The sequence below is a fragment of the Haemaphysalis longicornis genome, unplaced genomic scaffold, assembly GCF_048455015.1.
Source record: "Haemaphysalis longicornis isolate Haplotype H1 unplaced genomic scaffold, Haemaphysalis longicornis Haplotype H1 scaffold_6, whole genome shotgun sequence".
Taxonomy (NCBI): domain Eukaryota; kingdom Metazoa; phylum Arthropoda; class Arachnida; order Ixodida; family Ixodidae; genus Haemaphysalis; species Haemaphysalis longicornis.
This window is the reverse complement of record NW_027526407.1, coordinates 75,942,661-75,966,644: the sequence shown is the minus strand read 5'-3', so window position 1 is coordinate 75,966,644 and position 23,984 is coordinate 75,942,661. Positions and strand designations below refer to the sequence as shown.

Here is a 23,984-nt window from a genome sequence, read left to right as displayed (position 1 = left end):
CGATAAGAAAAAACCACTTCCCTCAAAAAACGACTGACGCTGTAACGGGCCACAACAGCAGAAGTAACCAAAAAGTCAGGCAAAGCATCACCCAAAGAAAACTGCATAAAAGTTTGCAAAAACAGGTTCGACTGGTCCCGCAAAAAGAAAAAAAACGCGACACGACTTGTCGAAAAAAGAGATGGGGCAAAGCTAGCCCTCCCGCTCTGAGCTTCCTAAAAAAAGTTGCTACGACTAGTTCTTTCGAACGTTGAATTCTTAACGAACACCGCAAAAATGCGGTGAAAGCTGAGCTACGCCAGCACGGGAAGACGGGGAGACAAACGGTGTACTAAACGAGCACAGCAGCCGGTTTACCACGTGCGCTCATTCAAAGCCCTCCTATAATGCGAAAAATACCAGTCGACTGCGGTGATGTGTGTTCCGTTTATACAAGCGATGGAATCTTAATTTTCACGGTCAAAGTCTGACCGAATACACCCAAATCTGACATGGAGTGATTCATGCGAACGCACCTCTCACTGGCGATGGATCACATCAGACCCGCGATCATTGTCGCATACTTTAATGTGGATGCCTCAAAAACGCAAAACAAGTGATTCATCCAAGTCGTAATGGAAGAGTTTGCAGTCACGTCCTTCACCAGTACAACTCAACCAACCACCATTTATGGATCATGCATTCATTTAACATTAGGAAAGAATGTTTCTACAGTGACACCTGAAAATATCAGCGCGTATCACACTGATCATAAAGCACTCGTGAATGTCGTCGTGAAGTAATAAAGGGTGTGGTTAAGTACATTTCACTTGTCTCTGGTTTCACTCTTTGTTGAGCCACGTGTGGTAATTCAAGTGACGTCGCATCGGCAATTGCTGTGGGTGCCGTTTACAGATTTGCTTTCCAACCACTATCACAAGGTGGATTGGCGAGCATTTTTTAGTGTGCTGTCCTGTATATACGTGTTCCCTCTATCTGTTTCTTCTTCCTTTCCTGTCTGTCTGTATACGTTCCCATCCGCCCCGCTCCCGCACCAGCCGGCATTCCGGTGTCCACCCCTAGGGAAGACAAACTACGCCTGCTGGTGGACTTTCCTTTCTATTGTTTGTAACAATAAATTCATTCATTCATTCATTCATTCATTCATTCATTCATTCATTCATTCATTCTGTGAAAGTACGCTAGCAGTAACACTTTTTTCTGGTACAACTTCCCGCCCGACCACTGGGTTGCACGCCCTTTCAGTAAGCTCATCACGACAGAAGCCAGCACTGGACGCCTACGATGGATTTCTGCCCCCATGTTGCCACGGGTGCGCGTCGGCAAAGTATTCCGCTGCCTTAAAATGATAGATTGATGAGACGAGCCACTATTGTTCCTAGGCCTCTGAGTGGACACTCGAACGTCTATTGGCTCGGCTGCGCAGGTCTAGATATGATTCGGGTTCTCTTGTCGGCAGGATTCCTAACAAGCCGACACGAGGGGTCATTGTGCACACAGAGATAACGTGGCTATAGATGGCGTGTGTGCCAGTAAGCTTTTAATCTACGTGAGATAAAGAAATAAGTTTGCTAAGGGGGCGTGTACTATCGGACATAGCCAGATATGAATGGATGGATGTTGCGTCACCACAGCAGCGGGTCAAGGGTTTGTGCGAGTGCCGTTGAAGGTGAAAGATAAAGGAGGTACGCGAGCATGCTGCTGCAAGTGGCATCGACTGGCCTCACTGCCAGGGTCTTTGTCTGGATACATATTCTTCAATTAGGGCACACCAAAGCGCTCAATTTTGTGCGCCAGTAAAAAGTAAATGCCTAAAAGGAAGTGACATTAAAAATATTCGCGCCAATCCACCCCGTGAAAGTGGTTGGAAAGCGAAGCTGTAAACGACACCCACAACGATTACCCATGCGACGTCACTTGAATTCATACACGTGGCTCTACAAAGAGTGAAACCAGAGACAAGTGAAATGCACTTAACCACACCCTTTATGACTTCGGAGAGATATTCTTTGCTAAGGTTCATGATTCAGGATGCATGATTCATAATGCATGATTCATAATGCATGATTCATAATGCATGATTCAGGAACGGTGGTTGGTTGAGTTGTATCGGTGAAGCACATGAGTGGAAACTCTTTTTGTATAAAATTAAAGGAAGTACCCGGTGTTACACGACCTCACTTCTCCTCAAGTCTCTGCAGCCGCCGACGGAGGCGAGATCGGCGGCAGAGACGAAGAAGTGAGATGCTGAGGAGAGAAGTGTGACGTATGATGACCAAGAAGTATGACCAAGTATGACGATAAAAATTGTGGTTGATTCCTCTGTCGTAGGAATCGGTAAAACACGAAAGTGAAATGTGCAGCGAAATCTGCAGCTGAGCATGATTTGTGGGTCGGCGGCTGTGTTGTGGGTGTGCTTGGCGAGCGACGTCCTGCTGGCGGACCGCTTCGACAAAGGTGTACTGGAGTCATTTGCGTGACTAATACGACGTCAGTGAAATCTTGGTGTATCCCGGCATAAAACACTTGAAGCCTAAGTATAACCAGAGTCCTTCAATGCTTTACTGGTCACGAAACTTCGGCGCTCGTTTCATATAGGAACGGCGGGCGCCACTACAGGCGCCACCGCCGCACGAAGGGCATCGAGCCGCCGCGCGTGCGGCATATTGGCCACCTCTTGGCGTGCAAACGCTCGCTGCTTTTGGTGTCTGCGCGCTGATTAAGTGCGCTTTTTTTCGTAGTAGTTAGCGATGAACAGTCCAGCCATTAGGTATATCACCTGCTTTCAATGGGGTTTTATTTTTCTAAGTAAATTACCGTAGACTTCGGCCGGGAAAGGCAACGCTTCTGCGTCCTCTGGCACAAGCGCTGCGCCGTCGTGTTTAAGGATTTTTAAGTCTCTATTGCTTCTTTTCTTAAAGCAAAAGTTGTAAATACCACACATACGGTAGCTGCGTAGTCACGGGCAGCTTCGGGCCTATCGATAATACAAAAAAAAAAAAAAAACTGAAAGAAACCAAGTACGCGTCGTTCAGACTATGCTATTAATGAACCCGTTGATTGCTCTGGAATGAACAGAACGCTAAAAGAGAGAGTCGTTCCGATGAGTTGGTACATAATTCAGAACATCTAAAAACGCTGCAGAAACGCGAAGGATCAAAACACGAAGGTATATATGTTGCACCATGTGTCTTTCCGCTTCCATGCTTTGCAATCCTTGCAAAAAAAGGAAGCGAAAAAATAACAATAAAACTGATTTTATCACACGCAACAAAAAAAATTCAATTACGACGGGAGACAAAAGAGCGTGGTCCAGAGTACAAAAATTTATTATTATTATTTTTTGCCTGCGATGTGCAGCACACGGAGAAAAAAGAATATTGCCACGTAGCCAAGAACGACACAAAGCTTTTCTGAACGAAGTTTATTAAAGCGACCTCCTGCTCCACAAAAGACTAGAATAAAACACAAACGTCGAAGAAGCAGTCCGCGTGTGACGTGCACAGATGAAGGTCAATAAAGAGAGTTGCGAGGCGTTTGCTATGCATGCATTACTCTCGTAACAAAAATTTAAGATCCATGGAAATAGGATCGAGAACATTGTCGAAGAAACAAAAAATCAAGTTAGCGACAAGGTGACACCCTTTACATATCAAACAATACTGCCCGACGGGACGTACGACAACAAGAGCAAACGGTCTCTCCGGTTGAAACGCCAGATAAGAAAACCACCGGAAGCGGCCACGCGCGGTTACAAAACAAACAAAACGAACCCTAAGGGATAATTCCCGGAAATATGAAACGTGAAAGCACACGGACGTCCCAAAGCGTTTTTTACATGCGAGCCTCAACGCAAGGTAATATAAGTTTTCAAACAGGTAATGAAGCACCGCTACTATCTGACTGATCTGACAAAAATCCGGCTTTAAGTTAGCCTTGTATAATTCTAGGTCCAGGATGCTCTCAAAAGGGTACATTGCTTTTTTCATTCCCACACAGTCACAGACTTATAATCGAAGCTGAAATCTCCCGTTTCTTGTCTTGGAATGGCGCGCCTCCATTTCTCACGCAGCTCCCCGTCGCTCGGTAAACAGAACAAGGAAACATTTTCTGTTGTATCGATGTACAAGGAACGACATCCCGGGACGCAACACGTGTTCGGCATCATCGTTGCACTACTTAAGTCGCATCACAACAGCGCAAGATGCACGTTACATCTTTTTCCCGCACAAAACAAACATACCTCGCCGCGTCTCCGTCGTTCGAGCCAGCGCAACGCCGCCCGAGGAGTGACCCATAGTGACCTCAGGGAGATGGTGGCGCCACCGCGCGGCGGCCAAACGCAGCATATGAAGCTCTCCCATTGAGTTACGGAGCAGTTTCGTGGCCAGTAAAGCATTGAAGAACTCTGGTATAACGCACTCTTTGGTTCTAAAGGTTGCTTCCCCGCAAGAGGACCCTGTGTGCAGGGGTGCACCCTTTGCAGGCTGCTTGCTTCGTTGTACGGGCGTCACTTCCGTGACGGATATGACGTCACTCAAATGTTTGCGTATCGCGGAATGTGTTCACACCAGTTTCAAATCGCTATCCTTTCAGAACATGGATGAGAGCTCAGATTCACCTTCAGTTGAGTCGGCTTGCGGGAGTTTCGTCACAGCTCATGGGCTGCTTTTTGAGCAGCCAGCAATCCACACGATCTAACAGGGCCCCTTTGAAACCACAGCATTTGGTAAGTGCACCCAGTAGCTGTGAAACTGAAAAGTAGTCACGTGACTAAGTGCGTGAGTGAGTGTCAAAAAACATGCCCAAGTAACCAGAAGAACCAGCCTCAGCTGTTAAATGGGATAATTATTCCCACAGGCTTTGTGTCTATCTGCTTCTTCCATTATTCTTTTTATTTTTGACCTTCGAACAATAATCAATGCCCGAGTTGGCGCCTTTCTCATAATAAGAACACCAGCATTGTAGGTAACGGCTACGAGAAATGCGCCTAAAGCAAGGCGCTTCATATTTCTCGTCAGCGAATGAGGCAAGCGTTTAACTGATGCGACACATGCGACTAATCGTCTAAATAACTTGTTGGTTTTCTTTTTTTGCGGCCGTCAGTAAATATGGCGTCTTCCTGGTTTTTTATACCTGTAACAATATTCCGTAACAAGCGAAGTCACTAGCGATGGCATCTAATCTAAATTGTGTATTTCTTAAATCAATTACTTTGCATATATCTACACTTCAAGAAGGTGGAACAAGCAACTGCCGATCTACCGATGTCCAAAGACAATGTACGCATCGAACACTTGATGCTCCGTGTATGCACATATACGCTATCGCAAAAAGAACTCTTTACCCGAAGCATACAGTTGCGTGCATGGCCACTGGATTTCTTTCCACGTAGGAATAAGATTTTGCTGATGCGCCATTGCCCCCAAACAGGCGCCTACCACAGGCGAAACACAGTCCACGGGCCTTCACACAGAAAAGGTTGAAGTGACTGTGGGAAAGAGAGGAGTAATGGGAAAGGGTACTCAGCATAAATCTTCCACACAACCGAATGAATGTTAATAGCATCACATCGAGCGCCATCAGCGATGATGCCCGTCTAGTTTTATTTCCACTCGGTCAGAAGGGCAAACGCGGCTGCTAAGAAGGCCCACAAGTAAAAAATAGTTCGCTGCAGCACGCGCGAGCCACAACGTTGCCCGCTACGCCAAGTTTGTGTGGATGGTACTCCAAACAGATTACGAAATGTCCCCACCATCATTGTATTGTAGTCCTGAGTAACACCACGAGGAGCGCACCAAAAGACATTCACAAGTCCACTAGACAATGAAGTCTGCCCTCGGTACGGCTTGCCCACACCTCCACAGAACGTCGCAGCCATAGGGTCCGCCTAAGAAACTATCTTCGGCGACATTTCAGCGTGCTGCACCCACGCTATCCGACCGATGTTCGGCGCGAACACCACTTCGAAGATGACGCCCAGCGAGAACCACAGCGGAGCGTACTCCAGCGTAATGAGGCCCGCAAGGTTGTACCGATAGTTACTGTAGTCCCACCAGCAAGCATCGAATAGACTCAGCACGCACCCCGTCGTGAACTCCCACGCGTACATCCAGAGGGCTTGAGCAGCCGCCCTGACTAGAAGCGGGACACCTCGCGGCTGGAGGAAAGCGTTGATCCTCTCCATCACCAGAGACGCCGCCGAGTAGACGAACAGACTCCACATGCTCGCGTAGCCGAACAGCTTGGGGCTTGCCTTGCCCTCTATCAAGTCGCTGAAGGCTATGAAGTTGACCTCGATGAAGTATCCCTGCAGAGCGTACAGGTACGCCCGCAAGGGTAGGGACACTGGCTGCCACCTGGCGGTTCTTTGCAGAGTGGCGCCATCCCCGCCGGTTGGCTCCGTTTCTTCCTGGCGCCCTGTTGCGACAAATCTGCGCATTAAACAGAGGCGTTGAAGTATATAAACATCTGCCCTATATACTAAACTGTATATTTGTTTGATTAAATAGCGTGATATTTACGTTCCACGTGGCCTGTCATTGGCATTTATGCAGATATTGCATACTTTTGCGTGCGAATGAATCCCGCCGGACACCAATGAAAACGTGACACTTCTGATGCGTTTCTTCCTTAAAGGAGCACTGACACCAATTTTCGGCGTTAATATTATTGCACAGTTCGCTTCCTTCACTCAACAGAATACCCTGGCTGAAATATGAGCGGCCTGCGACGCGAAGAACGTAGTTCAATTGGATCTCATTTATCGCGCCGACGGAGCAGCGCGCGGAGCGGCACTCAGCAAATGGACATCAGCGTGACGTCAATCCAAGAGCGGAAAAGAAGTGACGCGACAGCGCTCGTCAAAAACTCGTGACGTCCCTTCACGCGCGCGACCCCACGAGCGGCGAGCGGGCGCAACACCCTCTCAAGCGGGCGCCGGTGACGTCCGCACAAAGCGGTGACGTCTGTCCGGGAGTCTGTCATATGCGCCGTTCGGGATGAAAGCGCGGGAATTTGAAACAAACGATTTTCAGGCCGTTCAATGTAATTAACTATCGCGCGCTGAAGTATTTGAAGGGCTGTTTCGGGTTCGCCAGACCATTAAGCATCGATAAAAACAATAAAAGTGGAACATGAAATTTTCGTGTCAGTGCTCCTTTAAAGGAGCCATGAAGACAAAATACAAGTTGGGTTTATTAGAAAGACTGTTTAGTCCCGATAACAATGATACCAATATCATCGCAATCTTCGAAAAAATAACGGAGATATTAAAGAAAACGTGTGAAGCAGTCGCGACCCCATAGCCAATTTCCCGCAACTTTTCTATGACGTCACGGAACCTTGTTTGTGCGATGGGCGGCCGCCTAACTGACCTGTCGCGACGAGACATGACTGGACGGCTGTAATGGGGCCTCTAGTTCCATTTGACCGCATCACTTGAATGCTAACGTGCAGTTAACGCACTGAAAATTATGTTTTATTGTTGGCCCGTATGACATCATTCTTGCTCATAACACGTCACTGTGGCGCAAAATTTGAAAGTTTTTAAATAATTCTTGCTTTCTTTTCGTCAAAAAAACATCTCTTGTGGCTTTAATGGAGCCGAGTGAGATACTGAATCCTAGTTCTTTCAAATTAAACGAAGTTGTATTTTCTCTTCATGGCTCCTTTAAGAGGCTGATTCTCTAAGTAGGTGATTTCACTGCCAGAGCAGCTGTCGTCCAAGGTCTTCACTTGAGTCGCTAGTACGACGTGTAGGAGGTAACGCAAAAAAGATTACTACAGCGTTAAAATTTTTTTATTCTCTAAAATGTCATCGAAAGAGCGAGGGGCACAGAGTAAACTATATTAAGGCAACCCGTTCCCGTGTTCGCGCTGTATAAGGTTTAAATTAAGTTTTCAACGCATGATAAAGAGCAGGTGCTGAAGGATGGTTGTCTACAAGGAGGTCGCCTTGCCCGGTCTCTTATGCTGAAGTGTGGTGTGGGAACGAAATCCATACACATACTTGTGGAGTTTAGATGGCTAACGTAGCGGAGGGACTGTTTAAGGACATCTTTCCACTAACGTGTCCCGGTAACCGTGGTAAGACGTATAAGCGATTCTTTCAAGTATCGCTCGATCAGCTATGATCTTGAGCTTTGAAGCAACGAGAAAGGGAATAAATTTCGGTGTGTTCGGACCTTTGCAGTTCGCTGATTTCGGCGATTTTCTGTAATTGCGGTGAAGGCAAGCAATCGTAAAAGCCGATAAGAAAAAAACTGGCTGGCGATTAAGGCACTCCCTAATGCGATATGTGGGCGCAGCAGCAGTGCGCTGAGCCAGCACTCACTCGTGGGTTCTCTCGACGGCAGCGATGATAAGCCGCTGCGTGGGCAGAGCGAAGTGATCATAGTCACGCGCACGCCCCCCTCCCTTTTTCTCGTAACATACCAGATCACGATCGCTACCTAATCTATCGCACTAAAAGGTTGACGCTGGCCTAGCTGGGTACGGATTATTGCTTGAAAAAACAGCACGAATACTTGCACGAAGTAGATGACAATCACAAACGCTGACGAACAACTAAGGAAATTTTATTAGATTTGACAATATGTAGAGCAACGCACCAGCGTAATCTTCCCACGGTGCGCAAGGAAAATTAACTCCAGATAGGTGAAAAAGCTGAAAACTGTAGCGACGCCCTAAAGGGTAAACAGTTACTGTCAGTTTTCAAGCGACATTGCCAATCTAGCACGTTTTCGTCCTCGTTTTCTTTCTGAACAGCTTTTATTCTTTCCTAATCTTTTTGCGGTTTCATCTGGCCAGGATCTTAAGGCACCAACGGTTTGAAGCCATACCTGAAACTTAAAGCGGAGTAATAAAGGTGACAGATATCTTCATACTTATCGGACACTTGCAGCAGAGAAATAACGGTGACATATCTCTAGGGCCTCGCCTCTCCAGCTCGTCCGCAGTTGGAGAGGTACACACATTGAAGCCGTAGCTCCCTTTCTTTTTCAAGCGGTTAATTTCAGGCAAACCTTTGTTTTACGGTTATCTTTATTCATTTCCGTGCACTAATTTGTTTCAATTTGCATGAAGGGCGCTTCATTAGCCCATATCAGAAAACTTCAGCTCGCGCAATCGCACAGACAGCAAACAGTTCCCAGAGCCGAGTTCTGATAGCTTCCAATCATCCCGGCACGTGACATGGACGATGGCACGCAGCCACGACTATCTGCAGCTTATCCGCTTGCACTTAACAGAACAGCTTCGCCTATCGAGCGCGAAATAATAATTAAAAAATTCCCCGCATTTCCCCGAGGGGAAGAATGTGAAAGTGCGAATGCACGAGTTGAATTTGCGCGGTTCGGTAATGTTCGCGAAAGAGAGATCACACACACACACACAACTACAAAGAAAGAAAGATGCATTTATTCACAGACACCTATTTGTGTTGTCGTTGTACTTGATTGCTAGAGCGGATCTCAGCTTTGAAATTTCGTGTCAGTACTCCTTTAAGCGGGTGCATTAGCCCTTCTCACGCCCGATTCCTGGCCAATCCCCCACGTGGGTATGTGCCATGTCAGCGGCCAGGCAGCGCGCGCCCATCTCCCCCCGTTGCCAAGGAAGACGAGGAGATTCCTGGCCAATCCCCCACGTGGGTATGTGCCATGTCAGCGGCCAGGCAGCGCGCGCCCATCTCCCCCCGTTGCCAAGGAAGACGAGGAGCGCGCGCACCCGCAGCTGTTGCTATGCGGACGGCGGCGGACGCTTCAGGCTCGCTTAAGTTAAAAAAACACCAGGTGCGTCAAGTTAAAGTGTAGAACAAACTACAGAGCTTATTTTTCGTTTACAAAAACTAGCTTGTGCCAAAGAAAACAATTTCGCACATAATTATTAATAGCGCAGCACATGCGATGGGACGGACCACGAGCAAGCGCTAACCGTACTGTGTACCCGTCTGTTCTGCGCCGCTCATACGCCAAAATGCATCTGAACTACAGTGAAACCCGCTTATATCGAACAGCGCGAGGATTGTAAAATATTTCGACATAGCAAACATTCGATATAGAAAGTGAAACAAAACAAGAAAACTTATATGAGAAGAATCTTGCCTAGGAAGTCACGAGCTAACGCTGAGCTCTTACCACCCTGCAGTTCACTATTGATACGACACTTTCTCGTAAAGAAAACAATCATTTATTGGGGCGGAAGAACTGCGTGAGTGTAGCCTACTTCTTGGAGCGCAACGCGTTACTGGTGACTGCTTGCTCCACGGTATACGTACCTAGCGGCCGACATGCACAAGACCGCTGCCCTGCAGTATCGCCAAAGCAGGGCCACGGCAGCGATGGCTTCGCTCGTGCTCGGAAGCGGAACGGAGTCCTCGGCGTCTTCGACAGAGCGGAGACAAGCATGAATACAAGCGAATAACGGCGAACCCAGCGAACCGAGCAAGCGCGCGCAGCGAGTGGCGCGGACTTGAAGTTCGGTGACACCGCAACCCGCAGCGCCCAATGTGGCGCTTTCAGCTCCAACGGCATGCATGCGTGGAGCTGGTCCGCTCTGCCACGGCCGGTTTGAACGCGCCCGAGCAGGCGCGGGAGTCGCAAGCGACACCCGCGCCACCGCTGCGCGCCAATGTATTACGGGAAAGCCTGCCGCATGCCTAATGAGAGCGAAAAATCCCGCGCGGGAGAGGTCGATATATCCATTGTGAGCAAAATCGCGTTCGATATAAAAAGTTTTAAATGCATGTAATTTTTACCAGAATTATACAAGGGTTCGATATAGGCAATAATTCGATATATCCGTGTTCGATATAAGCAGGGTTTACTGTATTTCAACGTTTTCTGCAGTTTCAGCAGTTTCGAAATTTTCAACAGCTTTCAACATTGAGACAGTTGTTCATTCAGCCGACTGCACCGTTCATACGCCGAGATGCATCCGAACTATTTCGACAGTTTTCGACATCTTCTACAGTTTCTAAATTTCCAATAGTGTAGACAATGTTCAAACTTTCGACAGTTTACAACATCTAGACGGCTGTTTATTCAGCCAACCACGTCGTTCACGCGCCAGAATGCATCCGAATTGTTCCAACAGTTTTAAAGCCAAGCTTTTTACCTCTACCCCCCAAGGGTTCCTTCGCGACCGTTGGTGTCACCAGAAAACTCCAACGAGCAAATAAAAGAATTCACTGGCACCGCCGGGAATCGAACCTGGAACTAACGGACCAACAAATCGAGAGCCCGTTGTCTTACCGATGTAGCTACGAGCCCACGCTAAGAAGAGAAATTGAGGTGGCGTACTCACCTAGCACCTCTACGGATTTACCACCTGCATTCTCGCTTAATGCCACGTGAAAGCGTCACGTGACCTCTCGCGCTGCTGTGCGCTCCGCCCACGGCCCGTCTAGCGGCCCTGTGCGCGCCTTGCGCATGTGCTAAAAGTTACAAAAATTAAAGGAAGCTCACACTAATGCATGGCATCTCACTTCTAGTACGCCAATATGCTAAAGATCGCCTCCAGTGTTCACGTAAAAAATCACCGCTCCTTATCGTCCACCCTCACGCCAAATCAAGGAACACATGCAAATACTCCTTGACGGCCAGGCCGTAACTCCAAGCCCCAGCATAAAGATCCTGTGCCTACATCTCCTGGCCAACACCAAGAGTGACGTATCCTTGCAGCGCCTCAAACATATCATCAATAAAATCATACACATGATCAGGCGAGTTGCCACCAAGAAGCGAGCCCTCAAGGAATCCAATACCTTTCGATTAATTCAAGCTTTTGTCCTCTCGAGAATCCCTTACGTCAACCCCTTGTCTTCTCGGCAAGGAGGACATAGAGATGCTTTATATAACGATTAGAAAGGCGGTTGAGCAGGCCCTTGCTCTTCCCATGAGTGCGTCCACAGAGAGGGTGCTTAGCACGGGGCTCCACAACACCGTGGAAGAGCATATATAGAAGGCCATCTTCCTAACCAGAAGCTCCGAATGAGCAGAACTGTGGTGGGTCGCCGCATCCTTCGCCAGATTGGCTGGGCAGCACAGAATGTCACTCTGCTTGATGTACTCCCGTACTCTTGGCTCCCTTTGCATAGGGATATGAACCGCTCACAGGACGAGTGTCGCCGACAAGCACGGGCTCGAGCGCTCAACACCACCCTAGACGCCTCCGAACATTGAGGGCAGCCGTACGCCATCATCGTGCCTACCTCCAGAACCAACCTCCTTGCGTGTGCCTCGCCTATGACCCAAGACATGACGGCAGCAGAAGAGGCAGCCATCTCCTTGGCTATCTATCACTCAGCCAAGTGTTCGGAAGGTAGTCGCCGAAGGTAAGCACCATTCGGGTTGGGTGTCCCGACCTGCACTGCGTGTGCTAAAAAACCACTCCCTAAACGGTTCCATTCAGCTCATCTGGACACCCGCTCACGCTTCCATGGAGGGAATCGAATACGCCCACCAACAAGCCTGCGCTTTTACTTCCCGTGCAATGGAGCTGCACGAGGACAGTCACCCGCTTGACACGTTCAGGGAGATAACCCACAATTATCGTCTTCAGAGACAGACCCTACCTTCGCCTAACCTTTACTCTGACCTTTCCAGAGGACAACAAACAACCCTACGGCTCATACAATCCGGCTCCTTCCTACACCCGACGCGTCTTCACTTAATGCACCCGAATCACTACGACACTGAATGTACATTTTGCTCAGCAGTAGGAAAACTCCGCCACATAATCGGGTTGTGCGACTTTAGCCCTGAGCACCCTCCTCTCTTTCCGTCAACTACCCAACAAGAGACATGGTAGATGCTGCTGTCCCGCCCCTGTCTGCCTACGCAGCTTCAGTTGGTGGACAGAGCACAGGCGGTGCGGACTGCATATGGGCTCCAGTGAAGAAGCAACCACTTCCCTGGGCCGCCCTCTGGGCCGTTCAGAAATCGGAATAGAAGTATTACCTCCTGCTCCTCCTGCTCCGTCTCTGCCGCAAATCTCGTCGCCTCCGTCCGGGGCACGGAGAGGGAGAAGTAAGATCGTCTAACACCGGGTTTGAGCTTCCTTTAATTTCATAAAAAAGGGTTTTCACTCATAAATACACCAATACAACTCAACCAACCACCGTTCATGCATCATGCATTGATTTAACCTTACCAAGAATATCTTTTCGAAGTAATAAATGGTGCGGCTAAGTGCATTTCACTTTTCTCTGGTTTCCCTATTTGTGGAGCGACGTGAGTGAATACGAGTGACGTCGCATGGGTAATCGTTGTGGGTGCCGTTTAGCTTTGCTTTCCAACCACATTCACAAGGTGGATTGGCGTGATTTTTTTCAATAGTTTTCAACATTTTCTACGTAGAAGCTTCCACGATTCCCAAATTATCAACAGTTTACAACACTTCGACAGTTGAAAGTTGGGCGAGTTGGTGATACTTCTTGGGAAAAAGCGCGAAAAATGACTACACGTAGGAAATGACACAGGACGGCGCGATACTAGCAACTGATTTTTATTTGGAAAGAGCAGACATGTATAAAGTGAAAAAGCGCCACCTCATCAATTTTCTCGCACGAGTTCATAGAAACAAAAAATATACAAAGAAAAACAAAAAAACGTCGTAAAAACAGAACGTGTTATGCAACATGGTCACTTCACGTGCGGTTTCAAAAATTCCAGTACCGCTTTCTGCAGTCTCAGTGAAGGCTGACTAACGCAGACGGACCCTCCCGGCTGATATGGTACGCTTCAATTATCTCTCTTTGGGTTCTTCCCTTGTGTCTGTCGTCTTATCAAAGAGAGGCCTGCACCCATCCCTTTTGCACTCCTTGCAATGCACTGTTAAGTGTGTTTAAGGTCTGCCCTTGAAAGGGCTGTTGTGCTCACGTAGTCGGATGTTGAGGCACCGACCGGTCTGCCCGATGTAGGCCTTCCCGCAAGCCAGCGGGAGACGATAGACAAGCGAGTGTGCACAAGGCACATGCTGCATCTCATGTTTCATCTTGCAGTCTGTGTCGTTGTCCTGCTCCGGTTTCTCAATCTTCTTCTCAACCGCGGAGCAAGTCTGGCCAATCTTTCTTTCGGCGGAAAACACGACGTTCACGCCGTATCGGGAACAGACTCTTTTTATGGCATGCCTCCTTTCCTCTGACCTAGACGGAACATCCTGATTCGCTAGTTTAACGGCCCGTCTGATTTTTTCGCACGTTGCGGAAATAGCACTGTCAGGAAACCCCGACTCTTTTAGCCTCCCTAACCTGCGAATCAAAACTGCCGCCCATGCAGTGAACGCATGACTTTTCAAGTGCTGAACGCAAACAGGCCCAAGCTATACCATTCTTTACCAGCCGGGAGTGCCCTGAGCGATAATCCAGGAGCGGCTTAGTGATTCTTGGGGAGTACATCCAACATACGTGATTGTGCTTGAAATATAACCGCAAATCGAGAAAATGCCGCTGGCTTTCTTGTGGCACTTCACACGTGAAAGACAGCCCGAGCCAGTTTTTAGAAAACGCCTCGAGCACAACCTTACGCGTCTGATCAAACGTGGAGGACGAAAACAAAATCACGTAGTCGTCAACGTACCTGTACACTTTGTGCACAATACCGTTCAATTCAACATCAAGCGCCCTGTCCACCTTAGCCAGGAAAATGCTACTTAACACGGGGGCCACCTTGGAGCCAATGCAGACCCCTGACTTCTGAACGTACGTCTTGGCCTCCCAACCTACGTATGTGTGTTTCAGGGAAAAACAAAATAACCTCCAAAAAACTCTCTACTGGAATCCCACACTTGGCAACAAACTTGTACTCATCATTGCTACAAATACACTCTTACGAAAGCAATCACCTCAGAATTGTGGCAACGAGTAATACAGATTCTCGATGTCAATGCTAAAACCCGAAGAGCTGACTAGACTCCCTTCTCTTAAAAAACTGACATTTTTCGCCGCTATTGATATTTCGCCGATATTGAGTTTTTCACCGCTAAGTTCCTTAGGGTACTATGGTCGGATAAGGAAGGGTCGTTCCGGGTAATGCCAATAGGAATGTACCAGGAGAAGGCCTTCACGGCCGTTCAAAAAAACTTCAGGGAGGTGTCAGACAAACCTTCTGGAGCAAAGAAACAGGTACTGGAGCTTCTTAACCAGATGAATTTAGGCAAGTTGTGCAGTGCAGTTAAACAGTTAAAAGGCGTTACGCTAGAAGCCTTTTTCTCAGTAAAAACGCACAAGCCAGGGGCTCCTTTTCGCACTATTATCTCAGAAAAAGGTACATGGTACCGGGCCGTCTCCACGTACTTGCAAGAGAATTTGAGCACCTTAACCATAGAAGACCCTTTTGTTGTTCCCAACTCGTCCACTATTGCCAGTTTTTTAAGAGGAGGAAGTCAGTCAGCTCTTCCGGTTTTAGCATTGACATCGAGGATCTGTATTACTCGTTGCCGCATTCTGAGGTGATGACTTCCGTGAAAGAGTGTATTTGTGGCAACGATGAGTACAAGTTTGTTGCCAAGTTTGGGATTCCAGTAGAAAGTTTTTTGGAGGTTCTTTTGTTTTTTCCTGAAACACACATACGTAGGTTGGGAGGGGCAAGACGTACGTTCAGAAGTCAGGGGTCTGCATTGGCTCCAAGGTGGCCCCCGTGTTATGTAGCATTTTCCTGGCAAAGGTGGACAGGGCGCTTGATGTTGAATTGAACGGTATTGTGCACAACGTGTACACGTACGTTGACGACAACGTGGTTTTGGCTTCGTCCTCCACGTTTGATCAGACGCGTAAGGTTGTGCTCGAGGCGTTTTCTAGAAACGGGCTTGGGCTGTCTTTCACGTGTGAAGTGAACCGTCTCAACAGTTTCAACCGTCTCAACAGTTCTCTAATGTTCAAGTTTCGACAGTTTTGGTAATTTCAACAGTTTTAAACAACAACAGTCGGTACAATTCTGCCGTCCGGACTAGCACCACCGTAAGAGCAAAACTTCAGCTCACCGTCGTCTCTCGCTCATCGCTCGCTCCGGCACAAACAACACCGCTCACGAAACACGTCGCCACACAAACTTCGCGGGAGGAATTCGCACTTATATTTTCGATAAGCAGCTGGGAAAGGAGGAAAATACTCTCAAACCAGGCGCAAATGTCGCTTGGTCAGCACTGTGCGGTGGTGGGTTATCGGCAAACAGAGAAAGCGAGAAAAAATCGCCGACAGCACGCATCTGCACGACACTGCCTGGAGAAAATGCAGTGCGGTTGCGACGCGTTTTTGCTGCATCGCTTCCCAACGGACACCGAGCTGAGATATCGGTGGGCGCCGTTGATAAATCGCATTTACTTTGTACTAACGGCCAAATCTAGAGTTTGTTGGGCGCACTTGGAAGGCCAGCAGACGGAGCGAAATCCATTTATCACACGCAAAGCTGCGACAGGGAACGGAACCCCCTGAAATGTTACAAGTAACTTTATCCTTTACAATACAGCACTGATTGATTAATTGATTGATTATGGAGTTTAACGCGCCGACGCTTCATAGGTGATTAAGGGCGCCGAAGTGGAGGGCTCCGGATTGATTTCTATCGCCAGGGGATCTTTCACGAGTGCCGAAACAATACAACATTACAATAACTTCCGGTTGCTTGTAGTCTATTTAAAATACCATATATTGTTTGGTCATTATAGCCGATTGGCATCAAACAATTCCCTTTTCATCTAAACTAACCTTTAAAATCACGGCGTTGGGTTTACTTTTTTTTCAGGCGAACGCATTTACACTGCCAAGCGATATTAAAGGGTAGCTTTCTCCATCGTCAAGATTAATCCGGAGCCATCCACTACGCCGCGCCTCATCGCCTGCGTTGCATCGGCGCGTTAAACCCCACAATCAATCAGCTTTCTCCATTGCACTCTGCTGGTCGATAGCCGGGTAATCAGGCAGTCCAATGTGGAAACGCAGCTCGAGATACGTGAATGCTTCATTTGGAAAACAGCTCAACCTGTTCACAACGCGGTCAAAGGAAAAGCTTCTAATCTTTTTGCGTTGTCGCGGAATCTAAAGTACTCAAATTACAAAACAGTTACTGCTGATCGCGTAAAGCATTTGTGGTGCAAGCAGCGGTTTCACAAATTCGGGCTCCAAGCGACAGGCCACATGCGCTGCGCAGTGTTAGCCCAGTCACGATCACAATCATGATCAACAAATATTAACTTGCCCAAATGTCGATCCTTCTGCTCAACCTTCGAATAGTAGTTTGACTGGTTGTGCGGTCGTGTTATTTTTCCGCCCAGGTGATTTAGTTTCGCCAGTAACCGTCATAAGTCTAGTTAAGAAAGATTATATTGCATTGCTATCGCCTCGTCGAAAGTCCATCGCGAGCGCGGATCAGCGTGGCCCACATGCTGTGCGCGCTCCGCATTCAACGTCTGCGCTTCCGTAAACATAACTAATCGGTAAACATAACAAGCACGGTGGCATTGAAAACGCGTACTTATTCGCCGATATCGATTTCTATTGTCAGTCGGTGCCACACCGGTGTACGTTTGCATCGCGGAACTGCGGGACACCACCGGCACCACCACCACCAGTGCTACTGCTGCTCCCAACAGCTGGGGTCGGCATTTTCCGCTCTGGCAGCACATTAGGGCCTAAAATCCGTCCGCAGATGTAAAACAACACAAAACACACACACACACACACACACACACACACACACACACACACACACACACACACACACACACACACACACACACACACACACACACACACACACACACACACACACACACACACACACACACACACACACACACACACACACACACACACACACACACACACACACACACACACACACACACACACACACACACACACACACACACACACACACACACACACACACACACACACACACACACACACACACACACACACACACACACACACACACACACACACACACACACACACACACACACACACACACACACACACACACACACACACACACACACACACACACACACACACACACACACACACACACACACACACACACACACACACACACACACACACACACACACACACACACACACACACACACACACACACACACACACACACACACACACACACACACACACACACACACACACACACACACACACACACACACACACACACACACACACACACACACACACACACACACACACACACACACACACACACACACACACACACACACACACACACACACACACACACACACACACACACACACACACACACACACACACACACACACACACACACACACACACACACACACACACACACACACACACACACACACACACACACACACACACACACACACACACACACACACACACACACACACACACACACACACACACACACACACACACACACACACACACACACACACACACACACACACACACACACACACACACACACACACACACACACACACACACACACACACACACACACACACACACACACACACACACACACACACACACACACACACACACACACACACACACACACACACACACACACACACACACACACACACACACACACACACACACACACACACACACACACACACACACACACACACACACACACACACACACACACACACACACACACACACACACACACACACACACACACACACACACACACACACACACACACACACACACACACACACACACACACACACACACACACACACACACACACACACACACACACACACACACACACACACACACACACACACACACACACACACACACACACACACACACACACACACACACACACACACACACACACACACACACACACACACACACACACACACACACACACACACACACACACACACACACACACACACACACACACACACACACACACACACACACACACACACACACACACACACACACACACACACACACACACACACACACACACACACACACACACACACACACACACACACACACACACACACACACACACACACACACACACACACACACACACACACACACACACACGCACGCACGCACGCACGCACGCACGCACGCACGCACGCACGCACACACACACACACGCGCGCGCACAAACACACGCACGCACAAACACAAAAGCACTGCGACCGCTAATTTAACTCTGGTCAGAAAATGCAAATGACGGCGCCCACCTCCAGCAAGGGAAATGGTGTATGAACACGGAAGCGATATTACCAACGCGCACAGCTGCAAGCGCAGCGTTCGGGTCGAATGCACTACGACGGCCGCGCGCAGTAGCAAGTCGACGCAACCTCGAGTGGAATACGGCAGCCGCTCGCAGCGCGCTGGCGCACCTAGCGCAGCGCCCCTGCATGTCAATCTTTCGCCACCCTCTCCCTCTTTCCGATCACGCGGGTGGCGGGGCGTCCCTAGCGTCACTAAATACGTCTTTATTTAGTGACGCTAGTCGGCCCCCAGCGGCGTCTGCGGCGCGACGCCGCGGCCATCGGCAGGGCGGCACGGAAAGTTTGACGCTAGTGTGCACGTAGCTTTATAGTACGGATAGAGAAGAAAACGTGCTTCACTCGGAGGTACCAGCGTGGATAGCAAGGAGCCTTCAGCGTTACGGTACCGGACTTGCGAATCAGTCGAAACTAAAGCTGTGAGTGGTTGGGAAAAAAAAAAAACAAGAAAGCATTAGAAAAAAAAGCTTTTCTTTCGCTTTTTTTTTTTTCAACCAGGATAGAATTGGAAAAAAAGCAAACACAGCTTCTCCGGAGAAATTTGTTGCGAAGTGAGGGAAACGCCTTCAGAAATCAATGCCTTGACGCGAAACCGTGCACAAATTTTGAGAGAGGAAGCTCTGCTGGGACTTCTGTGATGCAGCAGGCAACAATTACATCCTTGTCAGCGCTAACGGAAATTTTTATCGGGCAGGAGGAAGGTGGAATGCCTTTAATGATGAGCAGAGGTCAGCCAGGCGGCGAGCTTGGCTTGCTACTCCACGTGAACATGAGAGGTGCAAAAGTGAAAGGAAGCGAAGATACCAAAAATCCCGCCATCTCCACGAAGTGAATAATGATGAGAGGGGGGAAGCCAAAATGCTTATCGGTTCAAGCGTCAAACATTCGCCCACACATCATATGAAGACTCGACACGCCAAGCTTACCACCGCTCCGTTGACAAGCCTGTCGACGACGTCGATGTTTGTGGTGATTATGCAGGGATTGTTTGGGACGATGAGAATCTCCATTGGTAAGTTGGCGAATTCGGTGTGTGACACTTTAGCCACCTTGGCCGTCGCCTTCTGCAGAGCGTCTTGTGTCGCGTACCCCCGGTACGTGTCTTCAGCTTGCAGGCGACGAACGACAACCTCTTCTTCTTCCTCTCCTCCTTGTCGAGTAGAAACGAACGCGTTGAACGTTTTGACTTCTTCGTCCAATCCTTGGTTGGCCAATCCCTAGGTGCATCCTGCCACAATCATCATCAGCGGTATGTATACGGCGCTACGAGGGACGGGACAGGGCCCGAGCAAGAGGAGCTTCGCCCCTAAAAACTCATACAGACACTACAAACACAAATAAGCACACACAAACTGACAGACGCAAGATCGCGCACACAGCACACGCAGAGTGATATAGTTAAGGCAAACGGTCACAGGATTTCGTTCAGGCCGGAGTCACGGAGAAATGACACCAAGGCCCGTGTACTCCGTGTTGCCGCGGCAGTTGACTACCATGGGCCAATGGCGCCGCAAAGTTTCAGCGGTGCATCAGCCCGCAGTCCCAAGGTCGTCTTCAAGGTTAGCTGCGGGGTGTCGTAACGGGGGCATACACACACAGTGCATGTTCTATGTCCTCACGAACACTGCATATGTGACAGTGAGGGGCGGCGGCTCGGCGCATCTTGTTCAGGTAGTGGCCGGTAGAAGCGACTTTGAGGCGGATGCGGTTAACAACTGCTTCGTCGCGCTTTCCCAGGCCACACGGCATTCGGAAACTGCAGGCGGGATCAATTCTGTACAACGGCGACAATTGTTTGATCCATCCGTCCATATTGAGAGTTGTAACTGCCGCGCCACGGAGTATACGCGAGTGTCGCGGCGTCACGTCGAGAGAAAGGAATCGGGATGATGACCTGAAATTGGGTGCGGGCAGCGCAAGCTGTTTCGTCAGCCACCACATTCCCATTCACCCCACAATGTCCAGGTAGCCACTGTAACACTACCTCGTGAAGTAAGCTTAAGTGCTTCAACTTCAGCTTAAGTAAGCTTAAGTAAGTTAAGTGCCCACCTGTGTAGGCAGGTGGGCACTTAAGTCTCTTCAGTGATGTGAATGCGAAAGCCAGCGATTATGGGATACTCCTTCACTGCTGCATCGTGTTTGCCCTCCCGTCACGTTCACCTTTCATGCTGCACGCATCCGGATAATTCTTGTTCCATCCTGGCACGGTGCAGCCGTTTCACTATCCTGGTGATGCAGCCTGTGGCATGCTTGTGTTGATTGGTTTGTACAATCTGTGGCGATGTCGCTTATGTAGTAGGCATGCTGAGCCACCAAGATGAACGAAGTCTTATTTCCCAGTAACTGTGGCATTTGTACATACTGTGTATAATTCGCTTGGCCACAAGAATGGCTGCAAAGGAGGACCTTCGACGCCGAACGCGTGCTCTCATACCTCCGTGTTCGGTTCTCCTCCCCCTCAATCTTACCAGGATGGAGGAGATTGTACCCCGAAGGATCCGACTGGGCGTGGCTCTTACTCCTGCCCGCACGAGTGGATGGAAAGGGGACTATCGAGGGCATGTGAAATGTCCAATCTGCTGCGAGGAAACGGTTCCGGCAGACCTTCACCACCTACTATGGACATGCCCTGGAACTAAGGACATTCGAAGAAAATGTTTGATGGCGGCAGGCCTAAATTTGCAGCAAGACACGCATTACCATCGGTGGCTTCATGGTCCTGCCTACCGTTCCCAACTGGACTATATCCGGGAGGCCAACCTAGTTTCCTGGATATAGATCGGACCCGCTTGGTGTCTACTAAGCCTTGAGGCTATTAAATAAACGAACAAACAACAACAACAATTCGCTTGGCCAACCACCTGACTGGTTGCGTCTTCTGAACACTTGTGTGTGTTTGCCTGAATTTTGATGTATTTGTGCCGCTTCTAACCTCAGTGTATTCTTTTGCGTGCTTGACTATGTAGTTCTCGTACAGTCACGTCTGCGCGTATTCTCCCACGTAATAAAGAAAAAAAAAAAGGGTTACGGCAGTAGATGCCACACTTGGTCGCGGCTCTGGCGACCTAGGTTCAAATCCCATTCGAACCCAAATAAGTTTCCATGTATGTTTTATTCACTTTTTTTACACCAGCCATAATATGGTTTCATTTGTGTAGTTGCCAGCAACTGCGGTCAATTTCCGCGTTTGATGAGACATCCAAGACGGAAGTACGCTGATTTTTATAGATCTGTGCAGAATCGTCCTCTTTCAATTTTTCATATTTTTCAGAAAAAAGACATCCCCTCAAAATCTCATGAAAACTTACATTCTGGGAGTCGAACCACGTTACCGACAAAAGTGAGGAGAGATACTCAGAGTGAGGGAACCAAACGAACGCTGGCTGTGATAATGCTGTACTGCTAATGATGGTTATGGTGATTATTATCATGGTGCTTGATATTCTTATTGGTATTATTATTATAAGTACGATGAAGATGACGCTCGCGTTCGTCTGGCAGCTATACCGTGCACGTTTTCGTCGTTCATTTTCAAAAGCATTTGAACACGCCTCCGTAAGTTTCGCCGCATTTCAGTCACTGTTGCCAGGAGAGGGCCAACGTGTCACATTTCTCCAGGAAGCCAATATCGTTATCTGATAGTGCGGTCGAGGGACTGCTGGCGCCCTTGATTTAACCCTGCGCTATCTGAGTTATGTATCAAGTCAGCTCGTTAGCGCTCTTGACAATGTCGAACAAAGAGCATACCTAGGCTTGCGTTTGCCGACTCGGCAGTTGGTGGCTAGATGTTCACTAACAGCAGTGTGACCATTGTTCGCCGAACAAGGTATCGATGTCTGTCCGCAAGTACACAGTGGCAACCGATAAACCACGCATCTGGTGCCAACAACAGTTTTTTTTTTTTTTCTGTCAGTGCTGTTTTCCTCACCAACAGAGTTATTTAAACGCCAGGGTTAGCCCTTTTGCAAATGCCCAACAGTGTTTTCCGGAACCGGGAAAACAACTTCCTACATTCGGCACAGTAGTATGTAAGATTAGGCTGCAAAAGTTGATAAATGTCCCCCGTCTGGCGCACAGGCCTGTGCTACGTGTTTGACGGTGATGTAACCAGATTTCGTCCTAATACGCTGAGGATAGCCTAAACCGAGGACGAGAGAATTTTGTAGCGTAAGCTACACTGGCCGACGTTGAGCAGTTTCGCGTGTGCCGTCAAGGGCCGTTCTGCGCAAGCGCGAGGAGCAGTGGATAGGTTTGGATAAGACCGGATTGGACTGGCTTGGCTCGGATTGGCTTGGCTTGGATTAAATTGGATTGTGTTGGATTGAAATCCAATCCAATTGGAGTACGGGTGTGTAGAGTATCGGGTCTGCACATTCGCCGGACTGCGCATTCCAGAGGAGTGACGTCATAGCCACGGCAGACGCACTGGCGCCGGCGCGTGCCTCGCTGTGCGCCTCTGTTGCGCAGTAGCCAAATCTGACGCTGCGCCGGAGCCGCTTGATAGTCGTTTCGCGTGGCTCCTGGAGAGCCGTGCTGCGCATACGCGAGGAGCTGTGACTGGAATAGACTGGATTGGATTGGATTGGATTGGATTAGATTAGACTGTATTGGAAATCGTATTAGCAGCAGTAAGCATGATAATCAGCTAATCCCAGACAACCAGGAAACCCAAGAATAACCAGCTGAACC

At 48.7% G+C, this 23,984-nt stretch overlaps 2 protein-coding genes across 2 annotated transcripts in view; both read right to left on the bottom strand.

Annotated features, from left to right (window-relative positions):
• Nucleotides 1-16,057, bottom strand: part of LOC144143526 (transmembrane protein 229B-like) — a 42,075-nt gene extending 26,018 nt beyond the window's left edge. Inside the window, exon 1 of the mRNA XM_077675307.1 lies at nt 15,982-16,057. Within this exon, the coding sequence (XP_077531433.1) occupies nt 15,982-15,998 (17 nt within the window). The 5' untranslated portion in view covers nt 15,999-16,057. The remainder of the gene's footprint in view (nt 1-15,981) is intronic.
• On the bottom strand, nt 5,356-6,442 carry LOC144141666 (transmembrane protein 229b-like). Its single transcript, XM_077673198.1, has one exon. The coding sequence runs from the start codon at nt 6,440-6,442 to the stop codon at nt 5,891-5,893; it is 552 nt and encodes a 183-aa protein (XP_077529324.1). The 3' UTR covers nt 5,356-5,890.
• Nucleotides 16,058-23,984: the final 7,927 nt, after the last annotated feature.

Bases quoted from the DNA above. Each gene is read 5' to 3' on its own strand.
- LOC144141666 (XM_077673198.1), bottom strand. From the start codon at position 6,442: ATGCGCAGATTTGTCGCAACAGGGCGCCAGGAAGAAACGGAGCCAACC.